This window comes from Triplophysa dalaica, chromosome 9 (genome assembly GCF_015846415.1).
Source record: "Triplophysa dalaica isolate WHDGS20190420 chromosome 9, ASM1584641v1, whole genome shotgun sequence".
Classification (NCBI taxonomy): Eukaryota; Metazoa; Chordata; class Actinopteri; order Cypriniformes; family Nemacheilidae; genus Triplophysa; species Triplophysa dalaica.
The window spans coordinates 11,107,894-11,121,055 of NC_079550.1; the positions used below are offsets into that span (position 1 = coordinate 11,107,894).

Consider the following 13,162-nt stretch of genomic DNA (forward strand, 5'->3'; position numbering starts at 1 on the left):
ACATGTGTTTGATGAAATAACAACTGAAGTGTAGTTTTTACCCGAACTATTCCTTTATCTTGAGCGAGGTCTAGGCATTGGCTTCAAAACAGACACTGTCAAGTTAAGGCTAAATAATGCGTTGATTAAGTACGTTTGGCGTGCGCTCTTTTGTGCCACGAGAAGTCCTGGAAAGGTTAACCTACCCTTTTGTAATCTTGGCAGAATATTAATTTATTCAGATAGCTGACTGCTCAGGGTGACCTTTGAGAAGAAAAGACAGGAGAGATCGGCTCAACTATAACAGCTTGACATTTTGACTAACATAGATAAAAGAGAAGAAAAAAAAACATTTTACACTACTGTTAAATTGACTGTTTAAATTCATAACACTCTCCCCCTCCCTCGCAAGCCTATAAAAAAATCACGCAATGTCCGCGCTGTTTTAAACTCATTGGAGCGACATAATACAGTGTAAAGTGTACGATGAAGCCCAGAAGAGCAACTAAGATCGGCTGCTTTTATTCATGTCGTTGTATTAAACATGAATGCGTGACGTGCACACGAATATAAAAAATGTGCAATGTGGAAAACTGTTGGGGATGTTTTTAATCCGAGCGAGAGGCCAGTACTGTATGGCCATAGAATGATCATTAGATACAATGAGTTCAAGAGTAGCGAGCTGAATTGATGCGCTGCAGTGTAACTAAAAATGAGTGTGTGTTTGTGCCTTTTGTTGTGTCTGTTTGGCAGATAAACCAGAAGTGAAGATTGTGGTGGAGTTCCCAGAGGGTCTGACCAGAGAGGGGGAACATCTCGAGCTCACATGCAAAGCTAAAGGCAAACCACAGTGAGTCCTGCAAATCACTTTGTTACGTAATGTGTTCTTGCTTTATCTTGGAGATCTATAGATGGGGATAAGAATAACGTACAGAGATACTGTAAGACAGATAACGGCAGCATTCTACAGTTAATAATCACCCCACATGCAAAGAAAAACAATAATGCACAGCTCAGATTTCTTAGCAGCGTGCACATTTCTTTGTGCAGGTGCGATTTTACATCAGTGCTAAAGTTTTCCTGAATAAAGCATACTATCCTCTCCTTGTCTGTCGGAGCATTTCACACTGAGCTCTAAATGATTACTCTGATATTGTACAGGCCTCATCAAATTAACTGGCTCAAAGTGGATGATGATTTCCCCTCCCACGCCGTGATTACTGGCTCTGATCTCTACATCGAAAACCTTAACAAGTCATACAACGGGACGTACCGCTGCATGGCGTCCAACTTAGTGGGAGAAGCCTTCGATGATTACATCCTTTATGTTTATGGTACGTACTCAAACCTTATCTGTGTCTTCAAACAAACTATTTAGAAGAGCAATTTCCCAGTCGGTTAAACCTGTCTTGGATCAAATTACATTGTTAATGGTTAGTTTTCACTATTAGTGTCTTACGTCTTGACTTAACCTGTGTTTGGACAAGCGGCCCTCAACTGCGGGATGGTGATCATAAAAGTGCATTTACTGTTTCAGCTACAGCTGTGTATGTTGTTTTGAGTGAAGGACAGAGGAGTTTTATTGAACAATGTTGCCTCAGGGTTTCTTCATGTTAAAGCACATGATAAATACAGCCACGGAGAAAATTAAGAGACCATTCCAAATATCATTCAAACATGAATTCACACCTCAGGAGTGACATAACATCATCCAACGGCAATGTGAAAAACTGACAGCTTATCACAAAAAAAATGGCATGCACAAATATAACTGTTGTATTACAAGTGAATATGAACTTGTTTGAGGTCTGAAAAAATATAGAGCATCTTTTCTGATATATTCATTTCCTGCAAATAAATGCAAACAGAAACAATTTATGTTAAAAAAATGGCACGGATATTTACTTAAAAAAATTATGGTAAAAATATTACACAAATTATTTGAGAACCATTTCTAAAAAAAAATGACAGTGCAGTTCACAGAAAGAAATAACAAAAATGATCCTTTACACATACCTTTAAATGGTAAATTCAGAAAACCTGAAAATAATTTTAAAATGGTCTCTTTATGTTTTTTCCGTGGCTGTAAATGTTGGCAATAGAATGGTAGATAGGGAGGGGATACCTTTTAAATCAAACAGTCAGATGTGTTTGGTCACAATGCTTTCTGTCTCTCTTTATAAGGTTTTAAAAATTGAGCTAGTTTTTGCTCGGTAGAACTGTCTTCATGAAAGCATTTTTTTATTTATTTATATACATCAAAATATGATTCATATTTATTTAACTGCAAACCTCAGTTTCAGGTCATATGATTTATTTGTACGTTTTAAAGACTTGCTTAAATGTGTTTGTTGACTAATAGAGAATACTGCTGTGACATATAGTGGAATTTAATTATTTTTGTTGTTTTGTATAAAGTATTATGTAAGTATTACATAGTGATTTATGTAAAATTTAATATCTTAATAAAATGTAATGTTCAAGTGTGGGAAATTTAGCAGCATTTAGTGGTGAGGCTGTGAATTGCAACCAACGGCTCACTCCACCATCCCTTTCGTACCACTACGGTGGCTGAAACAGGACTAAGATGTCGTCACGTTTCGCTTCTTTGCCGATGGAGATAAAGTTTTTACGAAAGGGCTCTTTAGAGCAGTTTGTCCGTATTAATTCTATATAAGGGGACCCAAGGTGTATGTAGATAGAAATAGCTCATTCTAAGGTAACAATAACATAACGCTTCATTTTGTAAGAGTTTATACACATCTGAAGATGTATATTATAATGCATTTCTGTCTGTAGATCCTTCTAAATCCAACACATTGCACCTATAAGTAATTCTATTAGATTGTGATTTTGCAATAACTGTAACCACGCCTTAAAATGACCCATGAAAACATTAATTTAATTGTTTTTTTAAAGTCTTTTGTACATGAGGAGTGAATCAAACGTTACAAGAAACGAACAAACATCGCTGTCATAAAGCATGTAATAGCGAGATGCTGTTTTACTAAATATGAGTCACCTGAGAGTTTTTCATACTACCAGTCGTATTAATACAGACAATGCATTGTGTTCTGTGCATGTTTAATTCTTAACAAGGGCCGACAGCTGGATTTTTCAAAGCACGAGCAATAATTGGTTTGACAGCGCCACTTGACGCCCAGGATTTAACAAAGCCTTGCTTTAACTACAGGAGAATTGAAGTGTTGTTTTGGTTTAAAGCAGGTTGTGTTCGGGACGGCTAATGGGCAGCCAGCTGCAGCTATTACAAACTGTCCTGTTTGAGCAAAAGGCATTACCCTAAAGAGATGGAAAAGGGTGGGCTGTCATTGAGGCGTTTTGCTGCCATAGTTATTAGTCTCTCATAATGTCGATATCAGAGGCAGGTGTTTGGAAATGATGTCATCAGCGTTCCATCTGCGGAATCGGGGCCTGGTGTGCGTGTCATGCCTGGAAGCAGTTCTTCTTCCTGGTGTCTATCACCTTTACCTGAGCGAGAACCACCTGCGGTCCCTCCACCTTCTCTAGTTTCACAGGTGCATGCAAGATCTCATTCTTTTTATACCTGTGATTTATCTCAAACCGAAGTGGCAGCTTTTGGATTTCTTAAACTGAATATCCAAATGGCTTTATATTTTTTTTGTAGCAGTGCAAAAATATTGATAACCTCCCTGTCTGCCAGTGGCCCTTTTATTTGAGTGTGAGCTCAACTTCTTTAGACTTTAAAAACATGGTTATGGTAGAAATAATATTCATTTTTTCTTGTACAATGAAAGTTGACTTTCCCTAGTAGGGCACGAAATGCTCACACTTTGCATTAAATAAAATAGTCGTCTCGTGGCGCATTTGTAAATCAATCTACACAGGCAATTGTGGAGCATGACCTACCTCAGAGAACTCTAACAAGTGGAAAGACCTCTTGTAGCTTGATAATCCTGAGCACACGATATACTTCTCCTGCCTGTCAGACTTACTTCTAATGCTGCTCCTGGGGGGATGGCAGTTTTTTTCGCTACACAGCATTTCCTTCGGCTGCCGGAGTAAAACAGCGACTTAGTGGCTGAGCAAACGCTTATGGCTCCTCATGCTTGCAATTCATTTTTACATAGCATTTTCATTAGGCTGTGGAGAGAAAGACGTGGAACCAAACAGATGTTCATTAGCTAATTTGTGAGTATATTGCATGCGTCTTAGTTTGCTAAACTCACCTGCCGTTTATACAGTGATGCTACGAAAAACGCCTGGCACATGTATGGCATAAAGTACACCCTGTATATTTCATTACTGTATTCATGGCATTCATGAACAGAGCTGTTTGACGTAGAATCAAATAAGTGAAGTCGAATGGGAATTTGTGAAGGAATAGATACATGTCATAACTTGATAAGCTTGTAGCATATAAAAAGCCAATGAAATTGTGTCCTGTTACCAAAGCCTCTCGAATGAACTGTACTTTATTGGTACTTTTGTTAATTCATTAAAAAAGCGCAGGCTGTATCTGTTTCGTGACTGTCTTCATGACAAAAGTCATCAGAATAACAATTACATACAAAATAATAGGCAGGGTATTGAATTGAATTCTTGTGTGGTGTCGAAAAAATGACCAGATTTGGGTAATTCAATGCAAATGAAGCTTGAGATGTTTAATAAAGAAGAACAAATAATTTACTTAGACAATTCATTCGGAAATGCGTTTGAGTAAACATGACGCTATCGTAAAGTTAGGAAGGGGTTCTAGCCTACCAATCACAGCGCTAGAACAGTCCGCGTTGAGTTGACGCATTACTACAGCCTACGGCGTAGGTCCTATGCACGACCATAACTTGCATTTGCATCCCTTCTCCATTTGTTGAGTATTATTCAATCCTACAATGTTGTTACTCAAAAACGTCCCTTGTTACATCACGTCCAGGACATGTGAATTAGAAACTCGTGCATAGGCTGGTATTTTTCTGATGTCTAGACTCTTATCATGAGGGGTTTAGCAAAAAATAATGAGAGGATTAGATATATTGGTAATAAAAACCTTTTCTGAGAATTTAAATTTCAAGTTTTGCCCGAAAATAAACAGTCAGTTTAGATATATTAAATGCCAATCACAAATACAAACCGTTTTAAGCATCAAGTACTCTTGGCTCACGAAAGACGATCTTCAGTCAGTGCATTCAGGCAATGCATGCGCACACGGGATACAAAGCTTATATCTAAAGAAAGCTTGAAGTGTCTACTTTTAAATGATCCAATTCATATTTATTATATTATATATTATATTTTCAGATTATATACTATGTATGAAAGTAAAGACAGGTGTAGTTTCTCCCTCATTAGTTTATGTCATCACATCCTTGCGCAGAGCGCTCTATTTCACATGATCCGTGCAAGCCCCAAACAATGGCACAACAAAACAGCAATAATCTCCGTTAAAAATGTCGATTGAACTATTGTTTGTTTATTTCCTTACTGTTTACCAGTGTGTACTATAGTAAACGTTTAGTAACCATGGTTTGAGGAAAGTTTTTGTCAGAGCTGTTGTCATTGTTAACTTTGAACATATTTTTACACCTGACACATATATCGGTTCAAAATATCGGTTATCGGTCTACTTGACCTGTAATAAATGATATCGACACCGGCTCTGTAATAAAACGCACATCGGTGGACCTCTATTACTGTATTTCTTTGTATGTGGGAATACTGCACCATAATTGTAATCCAGATGTGCCTTTTCGTGTCTCCTTTCACTCGTTTCTAAATGTGTTCTGCCAAAACAAAATAAAATGGGGCTGCAAATCTTGTTTAAAAGCTTTGTGATATACAACCGAAGTCTACTTAATATGATTGTAATATCTTTTCTTTGGTTAATGCTCAATAGCATTGCAAATTCTCGGGAGAATGTCTATGCCATGACTTTTATAAGAGCCTTTTTTTGTTTGGGGCATGAGGTGAAGAGGTGCAGGGTTAAAATCCCGCTTGATCTGGTACTGGCAGCGAAGGTCGACCCAGTCCAGAGGCGTCTGTACTGTGAATCGAAAGAAATAGGCTTAAGTCTTTTCACAGCCACTTCTGTTGGTCTTATTGTGCGCTTGAACAAGATACTTCACCTCTTCAGTGTGGGATTAGCCTATAGCTGCCTGTTTTCTGTCAGTAACGTAAGAGTTCAGATATACAGGATTATGAAGCGTGGATGCTTGGTACACTGGACAAAGGTTGAACGTAAAAGGCACTATGTTGCAAATCCAGGGTTGCTGTTTTTCAGCACAGATCCAAAAACTAATGGAAAACTACCTGGACCTTAACGCTTCCATGTGCTTTGCTGAAAGTTGCTCTAGGAAATCTGACAATTCCTTCTTCCAAGACACAACAGATTTATTATCAGTCGTTCAAGTTCTTAAAGCTGGAAAAAGACCTTCTGACTACAGCAAAATCTTCCAAAACACTCAACTTTCTGATCTCTCCGTCTTTCAGAAATATGCCAATCGTAATGGCTTTCCGAGAAGGTGATTTAGCTCGCAGATGAAAACCTGCTCGCCTGATCAAGTACTATAATGCAGCGCTAGTACATTTCTCTTCATTTATCATTATAATGAAGTTGTTCAAAATTATCTAGAGACATGGCCGTAGGGGATATGTGACACATCATTTGGATGCTCAAGGTCTACAGCCTTGACTTTCAATTCATGCTCCATTATGTTGTGTCATTCTAAATGACTTTGTCTTCATCTGCACTTTTGTCTCGAGTCAGATTGAGTCTATAATGTTGTCAAATCCAACTGTGCCTTGTTAGGTTTAATAAACAGAAAACAAAATCCTAAATTAAAGTATTTAAAAAGCTGCAGAGGTTTGAATGTGTTAATAACGGCTTTAATTACATCGGAGACTCTTTATGTTTACCTAAAGTATTCTAAAACCAGGCGAATGTGGCTAAATACACATCAGCGCTCACAAGAGAATTGATTTCCTACGCTAATCGTGCCTTCCAGAATAATTAGCCTGTATCTATTAACATCCCGTCTGCATTTTTAAGTACAGTATTCACAGTGGAATATTGCTTGCAGGTGTAATTCGGGCAATGCTTTTCATCAGTGCAGTCCAGCTAATTGCTTGCTTGCTTTTTAGTCTGTTTTTAGTTTAAATTGTCATGTTCATGTGTTTTGAATTGCCAGTCACTTGTGATTAAAATGCTTAAAAGGGTAGTCAATCCAAAATGACAATTCTGTAGACTTTTATTCACACCCGTGTTGTTTCGAAACCGTGTGACTGACTTTGTTGCCTGGAAGACTAAAGGAAGACTAAAGGAGATGTTCAACAGAATGTTTGTGACTGACAGCTTCAATTTCCAGTCGTTATATATTTTTTTACATTTTTACTGTAGTTTAATGAATATTTATTTATTAAAATAATTATTATTCTTTTTATATTTTAGTTTTCATGTTAAGTTAAGAAATTTAGTTATGTACTTTTGTCATGTTATGATTTATTTGTTTATTTTTATATCACTATTTCAGTTTAAATTATTTTTATTTCCTTGTTGTTTTCAGTTTTATTGTATTGTATTAATTTTTTTTATTCATATTTATATACACTTTTATTTTTAATTTAACTTAAATTTGTAATTGTATTATTTATTTATTTTTGCTTGTACTTAGTTTGTTGCTTAGGCAAATTTTCTAGTTTTAGTTTAGCATAATTTTTTCAAATCATATTTAAGCAGATGTTTTATTTGATTTCGAGCAACAGACATTTTAATAGATTAAGTTTTAGTAAACCCGAACAACCTTGGTCCCCATTCACTTTTATTGCTCAAGTAAAACGGCTGCGTCATAATTTCTGCAGAATTTCTTGTTTGGAACAAATAAAAAAAAGGTTTTCATTTTTAGATTGACGACAGTATGCTTTTAATGTGATTTAAACAAGCTGTTGAAACAAAAACCTTTGTCATTATCATTTTAGGTATATTTGTCTAGGAAATATGCAACATAGGCCTAGGAGTATTGAACATTGAAGAAGATTGCAAGCATGTTCGCTCATAAAACGGATAGCTAACCTGATCTCACGGGAATTCATAGTCGTTTCACAAGGTGGCTAATTCGTATGATTTCTTACAATGTGAATCGTACAAAAACGTATGATTATTACAAATAGCGATACTGAAGCCCCTCCCTGCTTTTTCAAAAGAAAACCTCACTAAATCATAAGAATAAGATCATACATATTCCTAGAAATTATCCATCCCATAAAATCATGACGAATTTCTGAGAATGTGTTATAACAGCACACGTCCCCTTAACAGGTAAACCTTATTTAAGATATTATATAGGTCACACAAGCAAGTTAAGCTTAAATTACAGTAGGGGGGTTTTAAACAAACTCTTATTGCAGGATGAGAACATTAATGGAAATGTGGGCTTTGGCAAGCGTCACTTATTACACACAAGCATTATTTATTTACCGTATTATTATTACACGCCCCATAGAAATCTCCCTCGTGATTACATTTATATTTATATTCATAGCAGATGAACCCAACTATGAGGCTGCATTGCTTCTCGCATTTGCTGTGCTCTCATGACAGATTGTTATGTATGTGTTAAAACCTTAAAACCTCAAGCATATATGTTTCGCCTGTATGTAGGTTGGCAGTACTGCTGTTTTTTTAACCATTGTCTCTCCCAGTGGGAACTGTGTATGTTTAAATTGCTAAAGCCTGTGGGGAAAGAATAAGTACCGACACAGACCACGTCCAACATTAACCTCCATATTCTGTCTCCTTTGGGAGATGTTCTCTCAGACAAACTCATGTAACATCGCCTCTTGTTAAAACGTAAATGTAAGCACAGACTCACAGCGCCGCAAACACAATGTTATCTGTTTTCCCTGACTGTCTTAGACTCTGAATGATTAGCTCCGTTCTGTGAGGTTTGAAAAGAAGCCAAAAAGAAAAGCAGTCTGTCGTGTTTGCTAATGCGGGATATGAGAGCGTGCGCACTGTGTATTTAACGGCATTAGACAGCCTTTCAACCGCTTTCATTTCTGCTGTGACGGCATAATGCTTTTGACGTTGTGGATATGCATTGATATACTACATAAAGGGAAGCAATTGCATACAGTTAGAGCTTTTCATAAATTTGCATAGATCATTTAACATGCACTCCAAGGCTTTGTTCACACTGCACACAAATCCAATTTGGTTTTCAAATCGGATCTTCGGGATTGCCTGTCCGCATTGCCATTCTGCAAATCTGTTTGTTTACATTACATTGTGTATCGGCATTAGTTGATATGCATGTGTGTAGTGTCCACACCTCCTAACTCACTCATTTTTCAATTTATACTGTGGTCAATTTCACACAATTCACTTTATGATGGAAGAATGTGCACTATGTGTTGGATCTGTGTGCAAAAACAAAGTATACATCAGGTTTATATAATTGATTATATTTAGGCAAAGTATTTTTTGCATACTTCAAGTTCATTCTATTAAATATTCCTAAGTATATTTCAGGTGTACTAATATACTGTAGTATCAATATTCTACTTGTATGTGTACTATGGCAAACTATATCATTAATTCTTGGGACTAAACTGGCCCAGTTTTATGTTTATAAAAGTAAATGTAACATTAGTAAACTTTAAAAAACTACTTTACAACTATGTTTTTAGTTCGTACTGTAACAAGCCTACAAGGGATAATTTACTGGATCAATACTTGTAGCATGGAAAGGATACTTTATGTCGTAAGTACTCTATACTAATATAGTGTCAATGTACTAGTATACTGGTGCACTATTTCAAATTCCATATCATTACTATTTGGGACTAAAATAGCCCACTGTTTTAGTTCATAATATACTTTGAGTATGTAACTAAAGTAAACTTGGAGTAGATATCTCCTTTACAACTACGTTTTTCATTTATTCTATAATTACAAGTGATAGTTTACTAGATCAATACCTGTAGCATGTAGTTTATTTTAAGTATACTTTATGTATTAAGTAACAACTTACTTACTTGAGTGAAAGTACAGACACTTCTGGTCAAATATTACTCCACTACAAGTAAAAGTTGTAAAGACAGACTAAGTAAGAGTACAGAAGTACATGCTTTTAAAAGTACTGAAGTATTAAAAGTAAATTTCCTTTATGTCAGTGGTGCATTGTTTTAGTGCCATATACCTTATGCCTCTGAAGCAACCTACTGAGTACAATGAGTAGCTCACAGTATCAGAGGTATTAAAGGAGTAGTTCACTAGTAATGTTTATTCTTACTATGTAAAGTCAAAGGGGGCAAATTTTGAAGTGAGCTACTTCTTAAAGAGCTTTATATGTTAAGCAAATATATGTTTTGTTTAGATATAAACCTGTCTGATCGTTTAGGCAAATTATCCTAATTTACCCCCTAGGCCTTTGCTATTTATGAGAAGTGGTTTTTTTTTTATATTTCCTTTACCAGTTTTAGCACCCATTTAACAGTAAGTAGTAAGGTTCTTGTATATAGTAAAATGTACAAGCCATGTGTTTGTTAAATTTAGTACCGTTTGTATTACCGTAGTTTAACTACAAACATAAACTATAGCTACTATAATGAAACTATGGTCAATTTTAACTACTGTGGTTTAACTTAAAATAGCTTTATTGGAGTATAGTTACTATATAGAGAAAATGGTCAAATTGTGGATACTGTAGTTGTAATGAAACTACCATCCCTGCTGAAAAACCATTAAATCCATTACATTTTCTTTTGTATTTTGGAGCAGGGTTCAATTGTTTTTCTATCATTTTCAAATGTCAAATATCATCAATTTTGACTGATTGTAGCGTTCGTTCTAAGCAATGCGTCACCTTTACTGTAGTTGAACCCACAGATGATTACAACACCACACTTTAACATGTGCCTTTTAGTCTTTTATTGTTATATTTGCCTTTTTAGAGTGCTTTCAACTGTGTAGTATCGCCAATGTTTACATTAGTTTACACAAGTTATCTGAAGATCACAGGGTTGCCAAATTTGTATAAAAAATCTGCCAAATGGCCATTCAAAGCTAGCCTGAAAACTGCGAGCTTAGAAAAACTGAAATACTTGACAACAGAAATGTCGCTGCAGATCTTAAGCCAGAAAAATTGCGCACACAGGAAAACCCGCTTCATAGAAACAACTCTCTACTTTTGGACTTTTTTATAAATGAAGTAAAGTGAAAAGTATGATATTTGTCTTACAAATGTAGTTAAGATGAAGTCACAACTTCTCAAATGAAATAATACTTTTTAGTTTACAAAAGTAAACTTTAAAGTTTTTAACATTAAACTTAACAGTAGAAAATTTAAGTACACAACTACTTTACAACTACGTTACATCATTCGTACTGTAACTACAAAAGATAGTTTTCTAGATCAATATTTGTAGCATGTAGTATATTTAAGGTATACTTTAAGAAGTTAGTGTACTAATACAGTATCAATGTACTAGTATAGTCATAAATGTACTATTTCAATCTAAATCATTACTACTTGGTACAAAATTGGCCCATTTTTAGTTTATGAAAGTACACTTTGAAGTATACTTTCAGTAAACTACTAGTTTAGTAGTTTACAAATGTATGTTTTCTTTAGGTGAACCTATTATAATAGTTTACTATTTTTATTACTGTCCCACTTAAAGAATACTATGTTTTTTATTTAGGTATTAATTTCGTATGCATGATACCTTTATCTGTACCTTAAAGAGATTTAAAGTATAGTTCAATCAAAAGATGAGTATAGACCAAATATACTTTTCTGTCAGTATAGGTCAAGTATACTTGGGTGTAATTTTAAATAAATGTCTGAGAAGTACATCAAGTGTATTAATGAGAAGTTTATAAACGTAGACTGAAAGTATTTTTGGTTTAAAAGATGTATACTAACGGTGGACTTGAATAAACCTCTCTTTTGTAACAAACTCAATTCAATTCCCTCCAGATAAACAAAACTTTTTCATATCATTTACCGCAGACAGAGACGCGCACAACGGAATCCGTTCCTAATTGGAGGTAAAACCACATTTACATACAGAATTGATCTCATGACCTTGGAATTGTACTCCACCAGTCATTATAGGAAAGCTCTTGAGTATTGAGATGTATTCACTTTATAGAGAAAAAACTCTAGTAAGCAACCTGGAGTCTATGCCTTGCTTAAGGGCACAATGGTGATAACTAATGGCTCCTTCCTTGTTGGAATCAAACCAGCAACCTACTGGTTATCAACAGCCCTGGGTCTTAACCACTATAGCACCCCAACCCCTGATCTTTATCCCTGGGGTTTTTAATAGTTTGTGAGATGATGGAGAAAAATTGTCAAAACAAATTCTGTTACCTCCACTTACTGTACCAGAATAGACAGGTGCATAAAGTCACACCTAGGATTTCTTGGCAGAAGAAAAAAAAGCCTGTCTCTCCATCTGCCAGTTCCCAATCTGCCACTGTGATGAATATTAATTTCCCTTTAAGATCAAAGGGTTTATCCAATAAATGCTATTGTTTGAAGAATTCAAATCCTTACAGTGTATCATAACAGGTCACTAACAAACCATAAATGGTTTGATTTCACCATAAATAACTCCCGACCCTGCTCAGCTCCAACACTGACCATTACGCTGATATTCAACACATTCAGCATTACTGAGAGACAGTGGAATTGAGCCAATAGGTTTTATGAGGACACGTCTTGCAAGTGTTGTCAGGACAATCCCGCTCGCGATAAGTACTTGTATCGTCTATTTTCACACCGCGTGATTGGAATTTCATATTTCCGTCCCTCACATACGAATGGAAATATTGCACGTCCAAACACATTCACATCTCGGTGCTCATAACGTCGAGCCAGGAGTCACCGAGCCTGCAAATTGCCCATGGAAAATTCTTGTTTGCTTGAGTATTATGCATGCCACATCCCATTCAGACCTTTGTGTTGGCCGTATCTCCTGCATGCACAATATCAGGACTATGACATTTCCCAAACCCGCCCGCGATCGGTCACGGCGACACAAAATCCCTGAAATATTTTCATCGGAAGATGCGTCTCCCGGCATCTACATTCAGAGATATTATCCTGTCCTTGATGTTTTATCATTAGTTGGAAAGTGTTTGGGCCCCTACTGAGATCTTTTGATGGAGCACAGACAATAAAGTGATGGAGACAACCAGCCA

The 13,162-nt window shown here is 36.0% G+C and overlaps 1 protein-coding gene across 5 annotated transcripts in view; it reads left to right on the forward strand.

The window, feature by feature from the left end:
• cadm1b (cell adhesion molecule 1b) overlaps nucleotides 1-13,162 on the forward strand; it is a 162,379-nt gene that overhangs the window by 123,802 nt on the left and 25,415 nt on the right. For all 5 annotated transcript variants that reach the window (XM_056757758.1, XM_056757757.1, XM_056757759.1 and 2 more), the window contains 2 exons: nucleotides 733-829; nucleotides 1,141-1,313. In XM_056757758.1, the coding sequence (XP_056613736.1) occupies nucleotides 733-829; nucleotides 1,141-1,313 (270 nt within the window). The remainder of the gene's footprint in view (nucleotides 1-732; nucleotides 830-1,140; nucleotides 1,314-13,162) is intronic.